Source organism: Magnolia sinica, chromosome 12 (assembly GCF_029962835.1).
Source record: "Magnolia sinica isolate HGM2019 chromosome 12, MsV1, whole genome shotgun sequence".
NCBI classification, from domain to species: Eukaryota; Viridiplantae; Streptophyta; class Magnoliopsida; order Magnoliales; family Magnoliaceae; genus Magnolia; species Magnolia sinica.
In genome coordinates this window covers 53,708,174-53,736,108 of record NC_080584.1, presented here as the reverse complement: position 1 = coordinate 53,736,108, position 27,935 = coordinate 53,708,174, and the positions used below count along the sequence as shown (strand labels likewise).

Here is a 27,935-nt window from a genome sequence, read left to right as displayed (position 1 = left end):
TTGTCATCTCAGCATTCAAAATTAGTTACTCGGTACCTTCGGTTTCAATTGGGTTTCCGTTTAGCACGGAGCAACTGAAAATGTGATGGATTGGGTGATGGACATTATTTCAAGATCAGCTACAGTTAGGACTAGTGATGGTCGATGTTGTCGAATCGCATATGTGATCAATCGCATATGTGACCGCATATTTTTTATTTTAATTTTTTTTTGAAAATTTTTTAAAAATAAAAAAATATGAAAAAAATTCAAAAAAATTGTAAAAAAAAGAAGAAAATTAAGCGTAACTTTTCTAAGTTAATAAATAACTAATTTTACATATTTAAAATATATTTGAGAGAAATAAAATCAATTAAACAATGAATTAAATAACAAGTGCTTGAATCTTTATCTTTCAACTTCCAAGAGAGGGAGAATGTAGGGGGGAGAGAGAGAGAGAGACCACTTGGAAGTAGGAAATATGAGAGAGAGAGAGAGAGAGAGAGAGAGAGAGAGAGAGAGAGAGAGAGAGAGAGAGAGAGAGAGAGAGAGAGAGAGAGAGTTAAGAAATGTAAGAGAGGAATAGAATAAAAGAGTTTTGTAGTGAGAATATTGCAAATGGTGGAGTTTTGGAAGCCTTCTTATAGACAAAAAGTTTCTTTTTTTTACAAAAAAATAAAAAATAAAAAATAATGTGCCAACCGTTGGCCAATATGCGATCGCATATGCTGTATGCAATCACATACATCGCATATGCGATCTGCATATGGATATGCAGTCGCACATGACAACAATGGTGGTGGTAGACTGTTTTTTGAAATATCGGACCCAATAAACTATTATGGAAGTGTAGGTTGCTGTATGCTGATAATTTAGTATTAGGAGTTGTGGCGACAGTATTGTCAAAGATGGATGTGACCAAATCCTGTTTATAAACATCTAGACATGTGCTAGTTCTTCATGCAATGCCAAGGATGCATTCCAATGTAGCAAGGGAATTACCCTTCATGCGATTCTCCGGTTGTATTTTGTCAACAACATCTGTTTAATCTATTGAGAGATCACAAAGAAGCAAAAAGATCTTAGTAATGCGCGCGCTCATGCATGCATGCACCTGTGTGCATGTGTGAGAAGGTAACAAAATGCATTAAAACCAGGCATGAAGTTCCTAAAATTAAAAAAAGGCTGAGAGATTGCACGGTGCTGTAGTTGGTTTAAATAGACTAAAAAGGTGCCAGGTTACCTAATATAGTTGTTAGTTTCGTGGACTTCACCCAAGTGATCACATTCCTTCTATCTCTCGTGAGCATTGCTGCTGGCTGACTTTATAAACTGTGGAAGTATCTATTATTGTGTTCGGCCCATTTTGGCCACTCGCCTACAAGAAGGGAATGTCTCCAAAATGTTTGTCCTTTTGAATGCCATAGTTTTCATGCCTAGCTGTGAAAGTAGACTGCAATCAAATGAGGCATCATCTAGTAGATTTGAAAGAGATCGAAAAATTCCACCATACTTCATGGGCAAAACTGCAATGAATAAATAAATGATACACTGATTTTGCATTTTGGAGGCACACTATACATACATTAGGGACAATCATTTGTTCGTTCCTCAAATGATCAAGAGTCACGACTTCGTTTTTCCCGACATCCAAATGATATGGTCTTTTATGGGTCAACATGATCACATGCGTTCTCTAGACCAAGCAGTATATCATGCCCAAACGACCTTGACTATGCCTTGAGTTGATGTATTCATGAGTAGCTAGAGCACCATCCAAAATTTGGCTTCCAAGGATGTATGCTCTTGGTATTTGGATATCATAACCTCCCACGCCTTGCAAAGCCTTGAAGCCAAGATCTTTTCTAATATTTGGCAATGGCCCCCAATCAATCTTATGGGCCTAAGTCCTTCTAACTCTCAACCCCACTTTGTTAAGATTTGATGTGATAAGGATGCTTCAATGTCCTTTGAGAAATGCCCGCTTTTGTAATATTCATTGATGAAAGCCATTAAATCCCCTTTCACTTCTTCCCAAAGGATTCAAAACAAAGCAATTAGGGATCCATTGGCCTTGGAGTTGCATCACATAGTCCTCCCATATAGTTGTTTCCAATGAAGTCGCATCTTCCTTAGACACCTGGTCAAAATCAAGATGGTCAAGATTAGGAGAAGATCCAAGTAAAATTTTACTATCAAATAACATATTTCAACATTCCCTTCAAATTTTGCTCCATCCACCTTCAGAATTTGGATATGATAACATGTTTGCCCAGCATTTACAACGGAAAAAAGAAGGTTTTGTGCCTCCAATCGAATTTTAAAATCTCGTTGATGTTCCAAAAACACTCAGGGATAGTGCGATGTCCTATTTGCCTTTCGTCATTCTTTTTCTAAACTGGTGAAAGAACACATTGGCTTTTTATATGGAACCCGAGGAACTCCCCTTTGGTTGGGAACCTGGAAGCTATGGGACATACACGTTGTTGTCATCCTTTCCCGTTGGCTTCCTTCCTTCTTTCTACATGGAAAAATATTGTGTTTTTGTCCCCTTATTTTAGCCACACCGACCATCTCCTCTTCTTTCACCTTTTTAATTTTTAATTTTTATTTTAAAAAAAATAAAGTTTGATTCGTTTTGGTAAAATGTTCACTTTAATAAGTGATCCTATCCTCCTTTTTATCGATCGCCTAAATCGTATCTAAATCTTGACCGTGGCTTCTTGCCCCTCCCTAATGGTCCCGTTTTGATAGCTTGATCCACATAGTTTTAGTTTCACCATTAGTTTGTGCTCGTTCCAACCTGTGTCAAATAATGATCTCCACCACTCCTTGATCTTGGTATTGAAATCATCTTCCTCAAGCCACATACGTTCAAAACAAAATGGAGGATATCCCCATCTTCCTCTTGAGACTCAATAATAGGACAATGATTGAAAACCACATAAGGCAAACCATCAGTGGCCAACATGTGGAATTCCTCCCATTCAACAAATCTAGGAACATTAGGCCTGTTGTGTTTATTTGACCATGTAAAGTAAAATTTACAGCACCCATTGCAAGATCAATCATCTCATGCTTGTCAAACTAGTAAGGAAAAAAAGAAGAAGATGCCTTTTGATATAGGTGCTTGCCTTTTAGGCTATTGATCGAAAACTGCCTAAATTTAAACTATTTTCATAGAACTATGTCCCCTTTTCATTTTTAGTGAAGCAATCGCCTGTTGCTAGTCTCGTATATGGTTTGACCTTCATATTTTTGTAATGACAAAATTGACCACACTTCACTTAATCCCACTAACCTAGCGCATGTTGCGACCCTGTGAGGTAGGTGGGGCTTAGTGTTTTCAATAGCGGTAGCGTGTGCGTAGCGCTCAGCCCTCTATAGTGTGTAGCGTAAGCTACATGATACTTCTATTTTTTAATTTAAAAATAGGACAAATATAATAAATAGTGGAAAAACGGAAAAATTATAAAAATGCCTAAACGATGATTCATTTTTATCAATTATAAGTATGTTTAAAAAAGTTATTAGTTATTATTTATCAAAAGCCAATACACATATATAAGCCAATTCAAATAATTATCACATCAACAACTTTCTAAGCAAACCACTTTAATTAATAATGTCTAATTGAGACCACAAGTCATAATTATGAAAAGAAATAAAAATCCCATAGGTTAAAAGTATCAAGTATAATACAAATGTCACATTCCTCAACATTAGAAACAAAGAAAACGTGAAAAAATAATAAAAAACTAAAATAGTAAAAAAATACATTGTAGCTTATGTTATGGACGCTATGTGCTACGTAGCTGTAGCGTACGCTACAACCCCTGTAGCTTACGCTATGGGGGATTTACGATATTTGGGACGCTACGACCACGCTATGCTACGTAGCGTATGCTATGCTACGCTACGGGCACTATTTGAAACACTGGTGGGGCCTACCGTGATGTTTTTGAGAAATCCGCCCCTTCCATTCGTTTTGCAAGCTAATGTTATAGGGTGGGCCCAAAAATGAGGCATATGCAAAACTCAAGTGGGCTACACGGTAGGAAATGGTTAGGAGGGAAATGCCTACCGTTGAAACCTTCCCGGGGTCCACCGTGCTGTTTATATCTCATCCAAACTGATCATAAGGTCATTCCCATTAGGATGAACTAAAAACACAAAAATAGTAGCCTAATGGAGAACTTGTGGGCCCATTATTGCCCCACTGATTATTTCAACAATGAGTGTTTAATACCCATTGTTTCCTGCCATGTGGCCCACTTGAGTTATGGATCAAACTCATTTTTGGGCTTGCACCCTAGAAAGCTCTGGTGAAACTGGTGGATAGGGTGGACTTTGTTGAAACATTACAGTGGGCCTCGAGTGTTTGAACGTTGGCCATTCAATGTCTCCTATTTCCTGCCATGTGACCCACTTGAATTTTGGATGTGCCTCATTTTTTATGCTCATGCCTAAAAATGATTCGGTGAAATTGATGGACGTGGTGGATTTTTGAGAAAGATGACGGAGGGGCCCATGATAGTTCCAACAGTGGGTGTTTAATACACATCGTTTCTTGCTGTGTGGTCCACTTGATTTTTGGATCTACCTCATTTTTGGGCACACACCCTCAAATGATTTGGCGAAGCTAGTGGATAAGGTGGATTTCTCACAAACATCGTGGTGGGTCCCACAGTTGTTTCTCACAATGGTTTATGTTCAATCCCATCGTTTCCTGTGGTGCGACCCATGATTGTTTCAATCAATTGTACGTATCTTCTCATGGTGTGCCCCCATTTTAGCTTTGGTAAGATGATTGTTATGATATATGGTGAACATGAAGAGGTGCACTAGATGAACCAGTTGGATTCTACTCGCACATTAGGGGTGTGCCCCATGCAACTCAAAATGCATTCGAACACTTGTGATCATTCATCCCAATCAAGTGCTTCTCTCCATCACAATCCTAACAATACGCACAGTCGCCCACACACGTTTTAATAGTGGGTGTTCAATACCCACTGTTTCCTGCCTTGTGGCCCACTTGAGTTTTGGATTTGCTTCATTTTTGGTCCCACTCCCTTAATTGATTTGGCAAAACTGGTGGACAAAGTGGATTTCTCAGAAACATCAAGGATGGTAGCCATTTAATCTCCACTGTTTCCTGCTATGTGGCCCACTTGAGTTTCAAATTTACCTCATTTTTGGGCTCATGCCAGAAAATGATCCAGCGAAACTGATGGACGAGGTGGATTTCTCAAACATCACGGTGGGCCTCACAACTATTTCAAGTTTCAACAATGGGAGTTCAATACCCACTGTTTCTTGCTATGTGGCCCTCTTGAGTTTTGGATCTGCCTCATTTTTTGGGTCTACCACCGAAAATGATATGGAGAAATTGGTGGACGAGGTAGAGAGAGCATTATGGTGGGCTCAAGTGTTTCAACGGTGAGAATTTTGGGCGTGGAAAGTCCGCGTCCGAGGGCAAAAAAACAAAAAAAAAAAAAACCATTCCAATCCCTTGTTCTTAATTTCTCTCCACTTCTAAATGATCTATTGTAGATTTTGACCCATTCCTATGAATCCTTTCGAAGAAAAATACCAATTTCGAGCCGAAGTCAAGATCGAAGCATCAATGGTTACAAATCCATGATTTTCAACATGAAAAATCATGGATTTGGAGCCTTGATTTTGAGGTTTGGGGGAGATGGACCAAGTTGTGCAAAATTAGGAAAAATTTGAAAATTCTCTAATTTCTCTCAAATCAGTTGCTATTGTTGTGTCTAAACACAAAATCAAACATGTATGTAAACTGATCTAATGATTCCTGGTAATTTAGGGATTTTTCAAAAAAAAAATCATAAAAATTAATTAAAAAATGTTAAAATATAAATTTTCGAAGTTCCACTTCAATTAGTGGTCAGTTGGCCCTCTTTCAGAGTATTCTAGAGTGTTCATTGAAATCATCATCACATACACTCTAATTTTGGGATTTGGGAGAAGGTAGGCTGATTTGTCAAAAATTCAGAAAAATTCAAGTTTTTTTTTGTTTTTTCAAAAATTTTCACATCAGTTGCAATCTTAATTTCCAAATTGGAAATGAAGCATGTTTGTAACCTAATCTAGTGATTCTTGGCAATTTGGAGATTTTTTAATTAAAAAATAAAAAAAAGAGAAAAAGATTTTTTTTTTTTGAAATTTCACTTCGATCAACAACCAATTGTCTCCTATTTCCAATTATTCAGGAGTGTTTGATGAAATCATTGTCACATGCACTCTAATTTTATAATTTGGGGAAAGATGGGTTGATTTGCGAAAAATTAGGGAAAATTTGTATTTTTTCCAATTTTTTTCAAATCGGAGAGGATGAGTACCAAGGTTTGGAGAGTATTCTTCACTGGTATCATTCTACTATTACATGGACATACTATTGTCTCCTGTTGTTTTGTGGAGCATCAGTACCATATGGGTTTGAGTCACAAACACATTATTTACAGGTATATTTCTAGTTTTGTGCTTTTTTTTTTTTGAATGTATTGCTTGTGTTTTCATATAATGTCTTATTATATTTATAAATTATATGAATTGACTTTGAATATACTTGCATTAGTTTATATATATATATATTAATGATGATAGACAATGCATAAATTAGGACCCCATACAAAGGAAACCTTTACGTGCACTTGTTTTTTGTGATGTTTTGATTTCTAAGTGTCTATTCATGTCTTTTTTTAACAATCCCAAAAGTTTCATTGAAAAATTCAACCAATTTCCCGATGTTTCCCCATGTTTCCCAACAACAACGATACATTACACGATGCAACCGACATATCTTATGTGATAATCGATATGTATTTGTATCCCAAGGGTATGATACATTATGCGATAACGATACAGAAAACATTGGTAGCTGTTACAGCCACTGTTACTGATACGGAAAACGTTGTTTCTCCCCTTTCCATAAAGAGCTACTAATTCTTTTTTCCTTATCTGAATTTTAATCTCTTGAAACACCACCAGCTGGACCTAATGGCTTTTACAAAATTGCTTAATTTACACCGTTTTTCTGGGAAAATCCCTGCTCTCTTACATTCTAAGAGAAAATGTTCATTTCGAACCTATGATATTTCCCTTCTCACCTTTCTTTCCCCTTCCTTCTCCCTGCAATTCTTTCCCACCTTTATCATAAGATTCATAAGTAATCTATGATGATAAATTTACCAACTCCTTCATGCCCTTTCAGCTTCTTCTTACATGACTAGCCTCACATGCTGCCTGCTTCTGGACTTTCCTTTCCAAAGAACCTAGAATAAAGCCTCAATATCCTCAGTCTCCAAAGGAGACAACTAATCTCCCAACATGCCCATTGCATCCTTTAGCCGCTGAATGCCATGCTTGATGCTTGCTGTTGCTTCTTCTACTCCTGCTACTGCCCCCTTTACTTGCACTTGCAGTTTCAGATTATCTACATCTTCCACCTGCAAGGGCCAACTGTTATTACATTCATCCATGCATCAGATTTCCTCAGCTGCTACATATTGGAAGTTTGGAACTAACAGGGCTGGTACAAATCTGACTTTCCTCCACTTCACTGTTAGTGATCTGAAGTGGCCAAGCAAAATCAGATTCCCTATCCTGTTATGCTGAGACCTCTGCACGTCATGATTTGTATGATGAACCTGAGGGTCTGAGACCACTTGCACTGATTTCTCCTTCTCTTTAATCTCCCCATAAGAATAGACAGTCTCCCAAGCACTTCCTTTGCTATTGAGGCCAACTGCATGCCTCACCAGAGATTTAGACTTTCCTACATCCTCTGTGTCATTGAGAACTTCAGCTGTTGCTTGACATTGAATAGCCTATTGGTCCTCTGATTTGGGAGAGCTCTGCTGGTCAAAAGGGACATGACCACCAACATCGACATCCTGCTGTTCATTCACCTCCATTGAAGGGACAGTAGGGCGCTCTATTTGTTTTGATGTCACTGTGCCACCATCACTTCCTTCAAATGCTGGTTTATTTACGACGCTGCCCTCCATACTTGTCATGTCAGTTAATGCCGTCTCGAGAGAGGAATTCAAAACTACAACAATGAACTATTCTCGATTTTAAATGCAAAGCTGACCCTGGCGGTCAAGCTAGATATATTTAATTGCTACAAGCCAATCCTGTGTATAGTTTGAAGAATGATTCTGATTCTAAACAAGATGTGGATGTTTATGTGACGGAAGAAACACATTTATATGTGATATAAATTATTCACTGGTTATATATGAATATAATCCATATATCGCAGTTCTGGCCATTGTGACAACAACAGGTTTGAAGATGCAATTGGGGAGCGATGGTGATAACTTGCTCTCCATGCAACCATGATGGAATTTTGAGAATAAGGGCAAGGCAGTTGCCATAAACCAATGTAGGGCCATTAACAATTGTTTTAAGTGTGGTGGCCAAGGACACTTTGCCTCAACCTGTCCTACATGGAACTTAAATTTTTGTGAGGAACAAGAGGAGGGATGGTACGATGGGGAAAACAACATGGATGATGACTATGTAGATCAGAGTGAGGACCCAAGTGCAGAAGATGACAATTCAGCGCTCAATGGTCTACCAGAGAAGAATATCATGTGTAGTTAGGTGCATTCTCATAGAACTAAAAGAAATGGAGGAAGATGATTGGCTGCAAACTAACATTTTCCACACATGTGAAGTGTGGAGTTGTCATGAAGGCTATCATAGATGGTGATAGCTTGAAAGCTCAAAAAAGAAAAACACTGTAAGCAATATAGAGTTGTTGGGTTTATAACACTTATATTCCAGTGACCAAGTGATGTTTAGTAAATTTCTCTTTTGGGTGGTATAAAGAGATGTCGTGTGGCGTCATCCCTGTGAAAGTCACATATTCTATTGGGTCAACCATGGTTGTATAACTGGAAAGTTTACCATTCCAGTCACAAGAATACGTGTACCTTTACATACAAAGTTACACATATTAATTTTAAGCCAATGATGGATGATGAGCCTTAGGGAGAAACTGCAGTTTCGATAGTGCTAGGTATGTCTCACAGGAAGTCATGTGTGTGTTAGTTGGGCAATTATGTGAACCTGAAACAACTCATGGTGCTACAACAACACTGCCTGAAATTCAGGACTTACTATCTTAATTTTAGGATTTGGTTCTAGATGAGTTGCCAAACATGTGAGTTATCCAGCATGCAATCAACCTGTTGCAAGGAGCTACATTGACCAATATGCCAGCTTACCGTATGAACCCAATGGAGCACGCTGAGCTTTGTCAACAAGTGGAAGATTACTAGCTAAAGGTTTTATTTGTGATATCCTTTAGCCCATCCGCCGTGCTTGCCTTAATGACACCGAAAAAGATGGTAGTCGGAGAATGTGTATAGACACTGCTTGTCATCATTCAGATAACGGTCAGGTACTCTTTTCCTGTTCCTCGACTCGATGATTTGTTGGACATGATCACAAATGCCACAATTTTCTCAAAGATTGACTTAAAGAGCAGCTACCATTAGATTAGGATTCATGTAGGTGACGAATGCAAGACGATGTTAAAGACGGAGGAAGGGTTGTATGAGTGGTTAGTCATGCCTTTTGGGCTAGCCAATGTGCCAAGCAACTTTATGCGTGTTATGACACATTCTTCGGCCTTTCATAGGAAAATTTTTTGTCTTCTATTTTGAAGACATCCTTGTCTATAGCTGTTCACACCGGATCATATTATGCATCTTCAACAGGTGATGGGAGATCTACAGAAAGAAAAGCTCTTCATCAATATGAAGAACACTTTTATGAGTCTTAGTGTGGTTTTTCTAGGATTTGTGTGTGCGTGCGCTGATGGGGTTAAAGACAATCCAAAGAAGATTTGTTGATTGGTCTCTCTCGAGGAATATGCATGAAATTTGAACTTTCCATAGGTTGGCCACATTCTATAGGAAGTTCATCAAGAACTTCAGCTCTACTATGACACCAGTTGCAGACCGTCACTCAGCCTATTTGACATAAGTTTAGTTGTAGACATGTTGGGTATTCCTATGTTTGTTACTAATGGCATTATTGTAAATATTGAAAAGTCTCTTCAAATAAAACATGAGAAAGTGGGGGGTGTCCAAACCCTAACTCTCTATTTTCCTTTCATTCTTTTTCTTCCTCTCTCTCTCTCTCTCTCTCTCTCTCTCTCCTCTTCTTTTATTCCTTCTCATCGAAACGTACGCACCCATTATTGAATGCATAAAGGTTGGTCTGCTTGAGTGGACCAAAGTTGCAACAAATGCATTTCAAGAAATTAAGCGGAAGATGATGAAAGCTCTAGTTCTCAAGTTTTTTGATTTCTCGAAGGTATTTGTTGTTGCCTGTGATGCATTCCATGTGGGCATTAGATGTGCCCTTAGTTAGAAGGACATTTGGTGACCTTTTTTTAGCAAAAAGCTAATGTTGCACGAAAGAAGTATTCTACTTATGATGTTAAGTTCTATGCTATTGTATAATCCTTAAAACATTAGTGTCATTACCATTCATTAGGAATTTACGATATATTCCGATTATGAATCGATCGTAAACGTGCTTGCATTATTTGAACTCTTGGAGGGAATTAAGTGGGCGACATGCTAAGTGGAGTGCCTATATTCAGGAATTCACATTCTTTCTGGAGCATTGAGTTGGTGTAGAGAATAAGGTAGTTAATGCTCTTATTTGAAAGACACATCTCTTGCCTACCTTATCAGTATCCATTGCTTTGAAGAACTCAAGAGAGACTACATAATTAATGATGATTTTGGAAAAGTATATTTAGCACTCCCCGTAAGCTCAAGTACTGGGTACCCATGATATAGTTTGCATGATGGGTACTTCTTCTATGATATGAGGTTATGTCTTTCCAAAAACTCCTTGTGAGAATTTGTAATAAGCGATTTCCATTCAGGTGGCCTTAGTGGTCACTTTTTGGGACTTGACAAAACGACAACCCTGGTTGAGGACCAACTTTACTGGTCAAGTTTGAATATATATGTTGGGGTCGTTGTTTGGCAGTGTCAAGGGTGTCAGTTAGGAAAAAGGTTGCAAGAAAAACACTGGTCTGTATACTCCACTACCAACACAAGATGTCCCTTGGAAACAAGATCAGCATGAATGTCTTGGAATTAAAGACTCAACATGCATATGACTCTATTTATGTTGTGGTCAATAGGTTTTCTAAGATGTCCCATTTCGTTTCCTTTTAAGAAGACATCAGATGTTCTACACATGGCAAATATTTTCTTTAAGGAGGTGGTTTACCTGCATGTTGTTCTTAAGACAACTGTGTCTGATTGTGACATAAAGTGTATGAGTTATTTGTGGCGGACTTTGTAGTCAAAGATGGGAACTAAATTGAAGTTCTCAAGTGCTTATCATCCACAAACAAATGGACAGACTGAGGTTGTCAAGCAGTCTTGGGAATCCTCTTCGATGTTTAGTTGGTGACCTTATCAGTTAATGGGACCTCATGTTATCACAAGCTGAGTATGCTTACAATAGTTTCATAAACTGTAGTATGGGACTTTCTCCTTTAAAAATTGCGACCAGCAGCTGACCTCATCAACCTATCAATTTAGTTCTCCATCCTATTGTGACTAGACCGAACCGGGATGCTGAGGCTTTCACATAGTATACCAAGGAGTTACATGAGGAAGTAAGGCAAAAGATTAACCTTAGTAATGAATATTACAAGGGTAAATGAAGATGTTCCATGATGTTTCGCACAATTTCAAGGGGAGAGGTTTCTGGAAGGGTCTTACACCAAGCTCCACTCCAAAATGGTGGGTCCTTATCGTGTTTCGAAGAAGCTAGGAGATGATGCATGAATGATCGAGCTTCCACCCAAAATGAAGATCAACCATATATTCAATACGGAAGACCTCATAGTTTATCTTGGGCATGGTGAAGACAACATCATAGGAGAACGAGCTACCTTGAGGTACCGCACCAGTTTGAGGAAGTTATTGATGATGTATTGGAGACCAGAGAGTTTCTACATGTCAGGGAGGACATCAAAAGTTTCTTGTCAAGTGGAGGGTTGGCTGATATCCGCAGCATGTGGTTCTCCGCTGATGGTTTCAAGCGCATCAACCTGGAGCTCTATAACGAGTACATTGTCATTAACTCGACAGAGCCAAGTTCTTAAAAGCTGGGGGCGTACTCTCCACACTAGTGCACAAGAAGAGGACCTGATGAGGGCCTACTTATGTACACGTGGCAAGAGTTGTTGCAATTTCCTCTTTTAAAGTCTCTCTCTCTCTCTCTCTCTCCCTCTCTCCCTCCCTCCCTCTCTCTCTCTCTGGATGTCCAGTTGTAGTAGATTAGAAATATCAATCTTCAATGACTTACAAATAGGCTCTTATGGCCATACTTATAAGGGACCTTTTATGAGATTTTCTTCAGTAAGAGTTGCTGATAATTTTCTTATGGTGGAAGGGAGGGGGTTTGTGATTCGTAGCATAAAGGCTAGAGGACTGATAAGCCTTGCAAGTCTTTAGTCCTCCTATCCATTTGTGCATGTGTATGCTTGAGGTATCCTGGTAAGTAAATTTCAGTTGCAGTTAGTTTCAATTTATTTGATTGTGGTTGCATTATCGATGACCTTTTCTATGCTTGGCATGTCATCCAGTTGGGCAGCAGGAGAACTTCCCTGGTGCACCTTTCTATTCTGGTAGTTCTGTGGTCAATTTAGATAAGCTACAATAGAACGTTCCAGAACAAATCTGAACTCTGAGAAGCTGTAGCTTGAAGAGAAAGGAATAGGGGCCTTCGCTGGGGATTGAGTCCTAAAGAATTAAAAAGCATGTAAAGGGATCATATTGTAGCATTATGGAATGAGGGTAGAGGTGTACACGAGTCGATCCGAGTCAAGCTTTGCACAGCTCTGCTTGGCTCGGCCAGTGGCTAACCCAGCTCGAACTCGGTTCAGCTCAGCCCTCGAGCCTGTCTGGCCAGCTTGGCTTGGCTCGGTCTGGAGCTCGGGCGAGTTCGAGCTGAGTTCGAGTCTTTGCTGCATTTTCTCAAACACTTTGAATGCATCTTCAGTTTCTAACGGAATGCAAAATAGTAACAACTTTTTATAAGTATTTCATCAAACACTCGGTGAGCACAATCAATATCAAGATATGGGGCAGTTTTATGATGTAGAAAAAAAAATTGGTCGTTTGTTTTGTATTCATTCCTTCCTCACCACTAACTGATCCTGCAGAGAATGTACACACCTTGAAACAATAGTTTTGTTGAATCATTTCATCAAACACCCGGCGAGCTTCATCAATATCAAAATAACCAAGTCACAGAGCTGATTCGAACCGAGTCGATTCGAGTTGAGGTTCGATCCGAGTCGAGTCGAGCTTGGGCAAGCTCGAACTCGGCTTGAAATTTTTTTCAAGCTCAAAAAATCAGCTCGACTCGGCTTGAACTCAGTTTCTAACTGAGTTGAATTGAGCTTTTTCAAGTCGAGTTGAGTGAGCTAACCAAGCTAACTCGGTTTGTGTACAGCTCTAAATGAGGGTCATGTTTTGTCTTTTAGATGATCTCTTGTCATCTCTGTTTTATTTCACGGCTTTTCGAGCTTTTCCAATAAAATTGTTACCTAAGAAAAACCTTCATGCTAACTAATGCATGACCCAGCAATCCAAAAATCTCCAGAATTAGGCTATGGATCTCCTCTCCTCTTTTGGACCCGCAATCTGGCACTGAATCTCATCCCTATTTGCATATCTGGAATCGATTTCAACCACCCCTCCTTGACATTAACAGATACGCATTAGCACCTCCTCTAGCCACACCTCCAAAGATATATCCCAGGCCTGTACCCAAATGACATAAAACCTTACCATTGATATTCTGACCAACTTTGGATAGATCTGATTTGTCCTTTAGCAAATGTTTTGCTGATTGTCAATCTATGGAATGCATTTATTTGGGGGCCCAGATCGTTCCGCATCTTGGGAACCATTCAACCACTAATTTGAGTATTTAGCAAATGTTTTGCTGATTGTCAATCTATGGAATGCATTTAATTGGGGGCCCAGATCGTTCCACATCTTGGGAACCATTCAACCACTAATTTGAGTATTCACCTTTCAGCAGGAGCCAACTGAGTGACAATTGATGTCTTTCAATTGACCCAAAAAAAAAAGAAAGCCCACCACAGTTCCTTTGAGTTTCTTGTGCATTTCCTGGATTAGTTTTTCCCAGCTTTCACCTCCACCTAGGCCCCTCTCAATGGAGCAGTGTTTTAAATTGCTACGCAATGTCGTGTATAGCTTCTACTACATAGCATAGCTTAGTTTTAAAGCTATGTAGCTCATGTAAATAGCTTAAGTCACATGTAGCATATGGTAAATGACAATTTGCATACATTACATGCTACACTCTGTAGCTCACATTACAATTTATTTTTCACTACAATATTAAAATTAATTAATGTTTTTAATGATTTGTTATATTTTTCTATTTTCAATAATGATTAGTTGATTTGTTCAATGCTTTAGGAAAATAATATATGTTCACTACAACATTAAAATCAATTAATGTTTTCGATGATTTGTTATATTTTTCCATTTTCAATAATGATTAGTAAATCTTTTCAATGCTTTTGGTAAAGTAATATAAGTAACAATAGTAAATCAGTTTTGTTATGCCTTTATACTTAATCGTTGCCCTTTGCTATTACTTACAGGTTGTGTTTGGTCGCACCAAATATCACGAAATTTAACAGCACCAAATATCATGAAATTTTGTTAAATTTCATTATTAATCAGCCTAATTTGGTGCAGAATATCATGAAATTGGTGCAACCAAGTGCAACCTTGCCTAAAAATCTAGAAGTAACGTGTATGTTACGCTACACGCTATGTAGCTTACATCTCATGTTCCAGAGGGGTTGACGCTATGCTACATGTATTCTCTATTTAAAACACTGCAGGGCCAATGGATTGGCGACCCAGACCCTTGGTTCTTTGTGACCCACCTTGGTTAGACACATGCCCCAAAAATCTCCTTAGTGGACATCTCAAAGCTTTTGTTTTCTGGCCTGCAAATACATGGTTAAGAAAGCAGTAATTATCTCTTTTCCATCTAACTTTCAAAAAGCAACGAGTGTGTGCTTAGGAGGATCTTAGGGGCTACGGAAGCTGTTACAATGTAGTTTCACTCTCCCTCCCTCCCTCCCTCCCTCCCTTGGCACTTATTGCCCTTTGTCCCTCGGTGAGCATGTTTAATTTACAGACCTATCGGAGTGTTTATTTGGATGCATTATTGGATTGATTTTGATACTATTCATATTGATGGCCACTTCCTCATTACGATCATCTGTAGGAAACTTCAGTAATTATTGTAGTTTCCCATCAACTAAGCAGATTGTTTGCAGTTCTAATATCTCATTTATCCCAACTTGACTAAATTTGGATAAGAAAAAGAAGGCACCATTCTTATCGGTGAGGACACAAGGTAACTCTGCCTTGGAGCTTGGAAAATGGAAAAATGGATGCTTTTCCATTTCACATGGGATAGTCATTTCACCCACAATTCGGGATACATCCAAACAGTCTCTTATGTTTTCATTAGTTTTAGGAATGAGATGAGGATTCTATAATTTCTTCTATAGTTGCACGAAGTGTGAAGCGAAGCAACGGCAGATTTGGGTGCAGGAGCAGGGAAGCCTGTTTCAAAAGTTATCAATTATAAAGGTTGTAAGTGGGAATGGTAGTGTGAGTCCAAAAAGTGATTCGTAGCAAGAGCAGCACTGAGTTAGGAGGATCCTGCAACTTAGATTCTTCATTTCAACATGCATGCAGGGCTCTCTTTCGTCTTCTGGAGATTCTATTGCCTCTTTTACCTATTCTTATATTTATTAGACAAGAAGAAGTATAGCATTAATAAAAGTATGTTTTGAAAGGATTTATTTGATCTGTTGGCACTTGGCAGAGTATTAGTATTATCATCCATGCTTATGCAAATGCCCATTGTAAACATGGCATTAGTGTTCCTCGATCGGAACCATCTAGGTAGTGGGGCCCATAATGTGTCTTTCACCACTAAGAAATCATTCTAAATGATTGATCCCACTTCCTGTCCTTGCGGCCATCAAAATGGATTGCTAAAGTGCCAAGGCTAGGTATAGTGATAATAAATGGAAGGAATAGGATTCAGTACTTCGGAGGAAGTAGGTAAAATAGCAAAAGCAATCATATCCTTTTGATTGGGGATTTTTACCTGGGTATGGCAATAGCTAAGTCTTAGGGAATGACTAGTGCACTTGAAACACAGGTAGAACAACCATTCTGTTGTTTTTGAAACACCAAGTACTGCCGCTATATGCTCACAATCACCACATTATGCTACTAACCGGAACTTACATGTGATGAAGTGCATTTTTTAGTCTGCAAGTAAGATTATGGAGGCTAGTCTAATTCTCACCATAAACATGGTTGCTTGTGAGTATATTTGCTATTTATGTTAAACTGATTAGCAATAACATAGCCACAACTAGAGATTATTCCATGACTCATTCTGCCCTCCACGAAGGTGCAATTAAATTTAGGTTTTCTTAGTTTAGCCAGAAAATTTCAGTCGCTAATTTTAGATGCTATAATTCTGACTGAAAAAAAGAGAGCCAGCTTTCATAACGGAGTGGACAGGAAAGAAGATCGCATTTAACTGTGACGCTTAGGGGTTTTCAGGGCCCAGTTTGAAGATACTAACCAAAACTGGCCTGATTTGGTGAATTTTCCTTATTATTGTTACTTTTGCTAATATCATTCCTTAAAATTCAGAAGGTCAAGTTGGATTCTTGGGGGCCTATTTTGATACACTTTGATAAGTAATTTTTTTTTTTTTAAAATAAAATTTGTTTTTGCTTTTTGGGCCAGCAGCACATCAGCTACTTTTCAGAAGTCAACTTGGTAATCTACTCTTCAAAAATTGCTTAATACCTTAAAGTTGTAGCCACAATTAAGCAAACTGTTGTCCTACTCTTTTGCTTTTCTCTAGGACATTCCATAGAAAAAGGTGGTCCTACACATGATGAACAGTCCACATAAAATGTGGTCCTGCATGATGGACGGTCCGTATAAAAAGTGGTCCTGCATGATGGATGGCCCACATCGAAGATAGGGCCGACAGGATGGATGGTCTACATCAAAGGTGGGCTCAACATGATAGGCATTGGACATTGAAGGTGGTCCCCATATGGACAATTAACATTGATGGTGAGTCCCATATGATGGATAACCGTCATCAAGGTGGGCCCCATAAAATGGATGGCCCGTATCAAAAGTTGGCCTGTAATGATGAATGGCCCAGGGTGGGCCTTGCATGATGGACGGCCAAATTCCAAGTTTGGTCCTGCATAATGGACGATCCCCATCCAATGTCTCACATGATGGATGGTCCACATCTAATGTGGGCCTCACAAGGTGGATAGTCCACATAGGTGGGCCTCGTAAGGTGGACGGTCAACATTGTAGGTAGGCCGATAGGATGGAGGGTTTGCATTGAAGATCAGGCCAAGGTGCACCCAACATAATGGACAGTCCACATCAAAGGTTGCCCCACATGATGGATGGTGGATATTAAGGATGGACCCCACATAAGTGAAAATTGGAAGAGATTAAAAAAGAAGAAGAAAAGGATAGGAGAAAGATTAATGGAAGAGAAAAAAGTCAGAAGAGGAAAAGAAAAGAGGAGGATAAGAGATTAATAGAAGAGATTTACAAGGGAAAAAAAAAAAAAAGAAAAAAAGAAGAAGAAGAGGAAGATAAAGGAGAATTAGAGAGAGATTTAAAAATTACTAATGCAATGATGGAAATCTACAACACTTATTTACTGAATGGGTAGAAACCAAGATAAGCCATTGAGTCATAAGTAGAATAAGAAAAATGACATACTATCTGAACAATCCTCAACAAAATAAATAGGCTTATTCGGGGCTCTTTTAGATAGAAGCGAGGAGCTGAAATTGGCTCTCTAAATCAGGCCGGGAGGTTTGAGTTTCTATGGAGGATGCCTGCGTGAGTAAGCAAAGCCCATAAATGAGTGATGAATTCTCCAACATTTGCGAGGTTCTCTGCATGTGCGGTTGCATTGTCTGAAGGTGCAAGAAACAGCATCATCTCTGCCCAAAAATCAGCCAACACCTTCCATCTCTGCCCTTGGTCTTGTATCTCTAAGAGTTGCTTCCCCAGTTTAATGCCGTCTCCTATTATAGTTCCAGCAGAATTCCCTCCATCGATTGTCATCATGTTTTCATATAATCTACTTTTGGGCTGGCATTCTTCAAGAATCTTCCTTGCTTCCTGTACAACTTTGTCAAAAATCAATTCAGTGGTATAAGCATGATCAGGCAATAATACCGGGACAAAGGCCACCAGGTAAGCACAATATCTAGATAAGCTGGTGGCGACAAGGCGGTGGTTCTCTTCTTCTCTTTGGCGGTCAGCTGGCTGCTCTTCAGTATGTTGTTGCGGAGGTGCAATCTCACAGAAACTGTTGGCAATGTGCCAAACCAAAATGCTGTGAGTGTGCGTCTCTAGGCTGCATGCCCAAGAGAGCTCATCTCCCATTTGGTTTCTTTGCAAGGAAGACTGCCCATTTGACAGTTGACGGCCGTTGGTTCGTAGGGAGCAAAGTACTGCACTCTTCACTTCTTCAGGCAAGTTTACGGAGCTGCTGGCTTTCTGCCCTTCTCTAGTCTTATCTACAAAACCAATGGTCATCAGGCATAGTAGATTCAGAGGGCTGTAGTTGAAAGATTAAAGAAGTGAGTACTGCCCAATTTTCCGCTCCCATGGTTTGAAGAGCTGTGGCCAGCAAACAAACCAGACAGCCTTCTCGCGGAGAGATGTGGGTCTCTCAACATAGCTACATATCACCAATACCTTCACCCAATCTGAAAATACAATTGCGACTAATTGTGAAAGTTCCAGAATGAAGATTGTGCTTATAACTACATAGGTAATCAGGACATCGATGTCAGTCCCACTCTCTGTGACTCGGTTTAGGTGCCCCATTGGTGTTTGATAGTTGCTAAGCATTAGAATTATCGCGGAACAAAACAATAGGATCTGGAGGAGGTACAAGCACTTATACCTGGGGAACTTTCCCTTACAGAAAATTTCTTCATACTTTGTGTAGAAGGTATCATAGATGAATCCAAGCTCTACCTCAATTACTCTAAAAGCTCTTTCATGTGAGATATTGCTGGAAAGGAACCCACGGTTGATGAGCTCCCAGGTTTTCGTAACGTCGCATTCATGCAATGGATACCCAGTGAATCTCCGTTTCAGCATCTTATACCAGGCAAATGAGAGGCACATGTCCTTCAACTTTCTGTCCGGATCTCCGTCAGGGGTTACGAGTCTTCCATGGCATTCCCAAATCTTCTGAAGAGTAATAATTTCATGGGTAATCTTCAATCTCTGTGGGTGGAATGGTGTGTCATCTCTCACAGCTATTTCTTCTTCTCCAGTTACCAAATAATTGTACCCTCTCATGACAGTTGGATCTGCTTTGCCTGGACTACTCAGTTCATGCTCATAGATCATGACGTCCGCAACCAATCTAGTTTTTCTCAGTAGCCAAGATGATCTGCTTGCAGATAGGAAGGCACACCATCTTTCAAATATCTTGGTAACACCGATAGACCAAAAACACCAAAGCTCCCACTCCACTGGCATTCCAGAGATGTACGTGACCATCAAGTAGGTAATGAGAACCACCTGAACTAGTCCTTCAAATGCATACTTTTTAACTTGTTGGTTGTCTTCAAGGTTGTATGCTGAGATGGAGTCAACACTTCCGAAAGAGTAGAGCAAAAACACTGCCCATATGGCAAACAGGTCATTGCGGAAGGGAGCCGATTGCATGAGTCCCACCGTGTAGGGTACTATGCTGTGGGACAAAGTGTAGGCAGTCCATATGCAAGTCCTTAGGATTGTGCTTTTCCATCGACGCCGGGATGAGCCAAAGAAGAAAAGGAACACCAGAAGGACTGTGTTCAAGCTCACGAGGACTTCTATGCGCAGTAGCCTGCTGTAAGGGTTGTCCACCCCATCCCATAGAGCATGGGTGGTGTTCCTTACAACTTGGGTCCTATTGTCTAATACCATTTCTCCTATTGATTCTCTTTCTTTTTTTTGGTAGGCAAGAAAGTAAACTCTCTTATTACAAATCAATGACGAAATAACCCAAAAATACAGGAAAGAGAAAACAAGAAAGGAAAAATGAAAGTAAAAACACCCGCGCCTCAGGTCAAGAAAAGAAGCTCACACCTGGAGTAAGGAAAAGCCTATATCCTAGGCTAGAAAGAAGAAAAAGCGGCCCACACCCTGGGCAAGGGAGAGACTTCTATATGAAAATAGAAGAATTAGCTAACTACATAAACGGTACTTGAAAGCAGGGTGGACTCTCTACTTCACTCCTTGGATATGGAAAGTTGCTAGGTTTAAGAATTTATAGATCTAATTAGAGTAGACGTGTGACCACGGGCATCTGATACACTTGCCATGCTAGTTGGACAACTGCGATCATATGATGAGAATTTTGAGAGAAGGGATGATGAAAAGAAAAGTCATGAGCAGTTAGCATTCAATGAATGAATGTGATTTTCAGGCTATGGCCCATCCATGATAGAGCTTCTGTATGAAGGGTAGGGACGTTGTACACGTGTGACACACTGTTCGTTGGAGCTTGTGTCATTTTAACGTGTTATTATGTGATTGGTCCAGTAGCAAACAAGGCTGCAGCTGTTAACTGGATTAAACAAAATAGAAAAGCATATTAAATTCATAGAAAATTCCAAGTAGTCTATGTTGAGATGCAAACAGACGGCCGATATCTACAATGCCTTCATTCTTTCTAATCTATAGCAATAGTTTAAGCATTGATCATGGCAGATAAGGTTATGGTGTTTTTGTAGCTTTGTGAAAGTAGTAACGGTAATTTCCATGAGTTGAATCTTTGAAGACGGATTGAATCTTGAAACAGTTACGTAGATATACACTCAAAAAGTTTCAGAATGGTCTGATTGTTTGCTGTGGGATCTTCTTGGATGGATGCTTCATACGAATGGATATGATGTCATGTACATGATACGGTGGGCCCTCTACATGAATTAACGGTGGGCATCCCTTCTCAACTCTCCCTGATTGTGTGGCAACCAGAGTTATGGATTGGCTCCATTTTTTCTGCCCATGTGTAAATGAGGGAGGGTGTGAAAGATGGTCGGAGTGGATGTTATCAACACGTCATGGTGGTGCTCATGACACTCTTTGCCCCGGAAGCGGATTGGCTGGTGGACCCCACAGCTGTGTGTTGACGTCACCAAGTTCTGTAGGTCCCATCATGAGGTATGTGTTATATCCAAACCGTCCGTCCATTTGGAGAGCTTGTCGCAAGGCCTGAGCCAAAAAATAAGATAGATCCAAAGATCAGGTGGACCACACTGTAAAAAGCAGTGGGGGATTGAACATCTACCATTGAAACCCTTTTGGGGGTCACAGAAGTTTTGGATCAATATGATATTTTTTTTTTTGCTCTTCATCCAGGTGTGTGTGAACTTATGAACATATTTGATGGAAAATAAAAGTTATGGTGGGCCTTATGAATGTTTTAACGGTGTGAATCATTGTTCCACTTCTGCTTGTGGTGCGGTCCATTTGAGATTTGGATATGACTCATTTTTAGGTTCATACTCTAAAAAGATCTCGGAAAATAGATGGACGGCGTGGATATAATAAATACATCGTTGTCGTTGTCGGACCCATGTTACTTTGATCTCCTTTGTACGTTCCTACAACCAGGAGCTCAAGGAGCGTAAGCGCGCGTCTTCGCACGACACGTACCCACACCAGCCAATCCGCTTCCACCGCAATGTGCTGATAATTTCCCACATATATCGAGAGAAATATGCTTTTAGTGCACGTAGCTGCATTTCGACAATTAGGCAATCCAATCCATTAATCCCCAATGATCTGCATTGTTCATTAGGTCCCAGCCCATATTTCATGGGCTATCATTCTGATATCATAAAAGTTAACCATTCGATATATGGCCTTTAATATGGACGGTCAAGGCTCAAGATGAATTGCTATTTGTTAGGGCCATGATGAATTGCTTATGATTGTACGGAATACTTCTGTCAGACAATCCTAATAATCCCTTACATGGATTGGGATTATTGTAAGGAATACTTCACGATTTACTACACAAAAATTACCCTTTTTCACCTATAGCCATCTCCTTTTCAATCCTTTTCCAATCCATGTATGGAATGACTATGGATTGTCTAACGAAAGTGTTCCTTAGAATCACTAAGCAACCGATCGTGGACCTAACAAATAGATAGATATGAATTGTCGGAGAGAGACATCCACCCTTGATTTTTATGGGGCCCACTATAACGATATATTGAATCCACTTTAACCATTAGATGCCACACTAAAACTTAGGAGTGGTGTTAAAAAATCAGTCTATTAATGATTTTTTCCGTGGGGGATATTTGCCTTGTACTCTATTTGAATCATCGTATGGTCCACCTGAATCATGAGTAGGGCTGATTTGGCCTTATCCTAAAACAAGGTGATGCACGTAATTGTTAAGGTAGATTTCACATTAATACCATGGTGGGGCCAACCCAAGCCACCACGAATTTCCCAAGTGTAACTCCTCCTGGTTATTAACCCTAGGTTTCCAAGCTGGTTGGACTGAAGAGTTTATAATAAATGTTAGCGATCTGATCTATGGCCTTTAATATGGACGGTCAAGACTTCCTTGCTTTGGCAGTCTCAAATCATAGGTCAACTTATTTTTTTGGCTGTGAACACAACATGAGATTACACATATAATGTCCGAGTAGATCTCACATATAACATCTCGGTGGCCAAGTCAAAAAACAAGGGATTTATTATTTATTATTTTTCTAAATGTAGTGCTCTCAAGATCACCCAGCTGGATTATAGGTTAATGTCCAACAAGAGTGACTTCCAACCTTTCATATATATGACATCTAATCAATCTAATAGGTTGAACTGGTCGTGATGATCACATTCTGAAGAAGTCGGTAATTACCACTCATTTAGTGGACCATGCTTATGTTTCGCGATTTACCCATGTCTAGATATTGCTTTATATAGTGTGGTTTGTTTAATGCATAGGTAGCAATGACCAATGCATTAGGCAATCCTCAGTGGTGGGGCCAACTTGTTGGAAAGGATGGATTTTACATGCACTTAATACTTAGGATGTCATGACTTGAAATTCGGGTACCAAGAGTACTTAATCTTGTAAAATATATAATTATTCAGATGCATTGATTATTTTCCATTTAAGTTCCATACACGATCATTCACACCCAATAAATAAGAAAACATCTCCCATTCATTTTACATATTTATAATCATTCAAAGAACCAACTATCTGAGGTCATTCTTCAAGTGTACTATCATGTATTAATTCAATGAGCAGTAAATTCATGTTCAACATAATTCATTCCATAATTGCAATAATTAAATAAAAGCTATTTCAAAATAAAAAAAATATAAATTCTAAGTAATGAAATAGAGCGATCAACAATCAATCCAATGTCGTGAGCTCCTCCTTAGTCAAGTAAGGCCACGTGTCTTATGGATCATTCACTAGTTTGGTCGCATCTTCTTGTCCTTGTACCAATGGTTCAACCTTAGTTACATTTATACATTTTTTCATCAATAGAAAGTAAGTTGGCCAGGCCTACTTAGAATTTCCAGCATGATTCATTAACATTATAATTAAGAGAGTAAAATAACAAAGAGCGCGTTGAATAACCATTAACTTTGTTTATATTCATGAATGCATTTGATGGGATCATCGTCCATCTGCTTGGGTTAGATGATCATTAACCCACATCCGTCGCTTGGGCAGACTTCTAGTATTTAGTTGGCATGGGCATGGCTTGCATTTGGTAATGATTCTATAAGGATCAATTTTTCTTTTGGGGAAGTCCCCTAGGATCAACCATTCATGTCCTATGAAGTGAATGATGTTAGGTTTGACCATTCCTTAATAGTTTATAGTTACTCATCCTTTTCAATCAAGCATTTATACATGTGAATATATATATTAAGAGATTGATATGTAAACATACATTAACATACTTTAACATTAGCTAAATCAAACAGCATCAAAATAACATATCAAAATAGTACATCAACCAATTAAACTAATAACAAACATGTCTATTTTAATTTCCAATGAAGAGGAAACACATTGGGATCACTCATCTGGAAAATTAGGTGAGTTTGATTCCGTTCGAGTAATAATCCAATCAACATAACCTAAGTACTCCCTAAAGCAATATACATTTATAATAATTTCTCAATTTAGATGAAATCACAATGTGGGGCCCACTCTTGATTAATTAGTTTTCCAGATTGGGTCAATATGTTGTCCAATCATGTTCGGTCATATCTATCTCTTAACATATGGTATTAAGATCTTAATTTAATCTTATATCTAATCCCTAATATAAAACATTAAGATCTAAAGTGGAACCCATTTGATCAATTAAAGTGGCTGACCATCATGTCAGCAACATTTAAAATATCTGGAGATGTATACCCAATTCGAAATTACAATTATAATGGGTTCATCAATCCGGATTTTTAATTTTAGAATCGAATAGATTTGTTTCATTATCTGTCAATCAGATTGACGCACTGTTGATCTAATCGACACACTATCAATCGAATCGATGCAAATTAATGATTTGTTGATCAAATCGACTAGTATTGATGACCTACTGATCGAATCGAATCGAATCAAAGGTCGAATCAACAATCTATGGACTTACTTCAGTTTGACGAATCAAAATCAAAATTAGTGATTTTTTTAATATATATTTTAGAATCCATCTATTAATGTTGGTTAGATCCAGACTGACCATTAGCCCTCTTATGATCAATTGGGAGAGAGGTCCATTGATAAACTTGATCTAAAACCTTCATAGTCCACATCATTTAAGACTACATGATTTAATAATAAATGTTGTCTGATCAGAGTGGGCCACCATATAATCAGATCGATATGATATTTAGGAGATCATTGTAGTTCGATCGCAAAAAATCAGATAGACTGTCTAGATCGGATCTCACACGGGACACGTCCAGTGATCCGACACCGTATAAAATACATGATGTTTTATCCATCACCATTGATTTGAATGGTCCCCCTAATAATTACATTGGCACGATCCTTGAAGTTCTTGCATATTTTGACCTCGGAAAATAAATGAATTTTGTGGATCTAGTTTCATAGGCCATTGTGGGGCAAACCTAGTTCCCTATGCAAAAGCCAAAGACAATTGCACAATGATTTAGATCTTCCTGCATATGTTACGTGTATGCATGTGATGGATGTATGGTTAATCCAAACTGTTCATCACATATATCATGGTGGAATTAATATAGATTACAAGAAAACAAAGTAAAAAGAACTTATTACTAACACAGATCAAGCTTCTCTTCAAAATTCTCTCTACTCTCCCTCTTTGCTCTCTCTCTCTCTCTCTCTCTCTCTCTCTCTCTCTCTCTCTCGGGTACTCTTGGTTAAGAGTTAATTTCTCACGTATCATCTTTTAAGAAGAAGACGTCCACAATATGGGATATACAAGAGATAAGAGAGATAAGGGAGAGATCGCAATACGGTAAGCTACTGATCTGAGCCATTCTGATACCTCAAACGGTCCGATAAAACGAGGCACAAGCTTCCCTTTCATGCCAAATTGCATAAGTCATTTCAATGGGGAGACCTTCAGAAACATGTGGTCCCCCACGAAGAACTCTAAATCACGCCTTCGATTATCTACATAACTCTTAGGTTGACTCTGAGCGGCTTGTAGACGCTTCTTGATAATATTGACCTTCTTAGTAGCCTATTGGACAATATCTGGCCCAATCAAACTCTTCTCACCTACTTCTGTCAAAGAGTTAGGTGCACGACATGGACACCCATATAAAACTTCATATAGAACCATTACAATGCTTGCTTGGTAACTGTTGTTGTAGGTGAACTTAGTGAAATGCAAATTATCGTTCCAACTTCTTTTGAAGTCGAGAGAGCACATGCTCGTATCATGTCTTCAAGTATCTAATTTACTCATTCTCCTTGCTGATTGGATTGTAGATGATAAGGTATACTTTAGTCTAAAGTGGTGCCCATAGCTTCTTGTAAGTTTGTCTAGAATCTCGACATAAAGCGAGGGTCACCATCTAACACAATGGGACTAGGCACTCCATGAAGTCGCATTACTTCTTTAATGTATAACTTGGTGAGCTCATGCATTGAATACTTAATGCAAATGGAAATAACATATGCTGAATTTATTAGCCGATTACCAATTATCTAAATTGAATTATGCTTCTTTTGAGTTTTGGGAACTCCAACTATAAAGTCCATAGAGATATAATCTCATTTCCATTCAAGTATTTTCAACAGTTGCAATAAACCTAATGGATTCTGATGATTTTCCTTTACTTGTTGACAAGTAAAACAACAAGAAACAAACTCATGTACTATTCTACTGCTAGAATAGTCTCTTCATATTCTAGTGTTAATGAACTTAGTTGCGTACCTTGTTTGTCAATCATATGAGTTCATATATCCGGTAGTCGATTGAGCCCTTGGAAGCTAAAGATCGATGACTCAAGAGGACATGGGCATCAAGAAGCAAAGAACATGTATATAATGTGGCTTGGTGACCCTAACCCTTGACCCAAAACAACCCTAAAGGTTATGGATTAATAGGTAAAACTTATTTAATCATTCCTTAGCATTGAGAGCCTAACTTGAACATGATAAGTAAGGCTAAAAGAGGTATGAAGCTGCTATGAAATTATATGCTTAAAATAACAATTTTCGAGTAGTCTTTGATCCCATCAACAAGCTGTCGATGGGTCTTGATGGCATTAAAGATCCACTTGATGGTATCAAATAGGAAACTCAGAACTGTTTAACAAGCATTGACTTGTATACTTGAGCTGCTCGATGGCAACAGGATCCCATTCGATTGGATTGAATAAATTACTCAATGATATCGAAGACTACTTAATGACATCGAGTAAGGGAATCAAATCTGTCTAGCAAATTTCAGTTGGAAATTCTTTATGCTTGATCTATTGAAGGGTCTTTCGATCCTAATGAAGGAGTCATTTTTTGCTCATTTTTTAACTGTTGGAGATCGAATTTTTTATAAAGGATATTTGGTTCTTGAGCATTTGGAGGGTTTTTGGTGTAATAGTAGGTTATGTGATTCCACAATAATATTCCAAATCTTATACCTCTAATTCCATAAGTTTCAAGTCATTTTCATATGCTTTAACACTCTAATGAGGATTCCAACCTCCAACGAGAATATGAACTTGAATTCAATAAGTTTTAGAGATTAGACCTAATCTTATTGGCATATCCTTTGTCCAAATCTTCTAGAAGAACCTTCTAAGTGAATCTCATAAAATTTCAACTATCCCATTAGTTGTAGGAGATTTTACCACCCTCCCATCACCTTAGTCACTTCAAATGGAGCATCACATACAAGGTGTTTGTTCATGAAGCTAAACCTTGGGCATCAATAAATGTGGGAGCAATTAATGAGAGAATTCAAGTATAGGAGAGCTTTGAAGAAGTGACTCAAATAGGACGGATCAAAGATGTTCAATTCAACAAGTGTATTATACGAGTCCAGACGTATATGATTGAGAGTAAGAGTTTGTGACCCAAAGTCCAATAGGTTCTTCTGTAGGACCTAGGCTTTTGTTTATGATTGAATTCATCGGACACCGGTGCGTATATGTTAGTATCCGTGAGAACCTCTAGTGGGAGTAAACGTTGGTCCTTAGACTAAGACATGTTGGTTAGTCGATAGAAAACCAAGTCTCTAAAAG

General features: G+C 38.8%; 1 protein-coding gene across 1 annotated transcript; it reads right to left on the bottom strand.

Annotated features, from left to right (window-relative positions):
• Positions 1-17,993: 17,993 nt before the first annotated feature.
• On the bottom strand, positions 17,994-20,129 carry LOC131220066 (uncharacterized). Its single transcript, XM_058215038.1, has 2 exons — positions 18,841-20,129; positions 17,994-18,759 (listed from the first exon to the last, which is right to left on the bottom strand). Exons 1-2 carry the CDS (start codon positions 20,127-20,129, stop codon positions 17,994-17,996), a joined length of 2,055 nt encoding a protein of 684 aa, XP_058071021.1.
• Positions 20,130-27,935: the final 7,806 nt, after the last annotated feature.

Coding starts and splice junctions, on each gene's coding strand:
- LOC131220066 (XM_058215038.1), bottom strand. CDS start 20,129: ATGGTATTAGACAATAGGACCCAAGTTGTAAGGAACACCACCCATGCT. Junction 18,760..18,840: donor CTCCGCGAGAAGGCTGTCTG/GTTTGTTTGCTG, acceptor TTTCAACTACAG/CCCTCTGAATCTACTATGCC.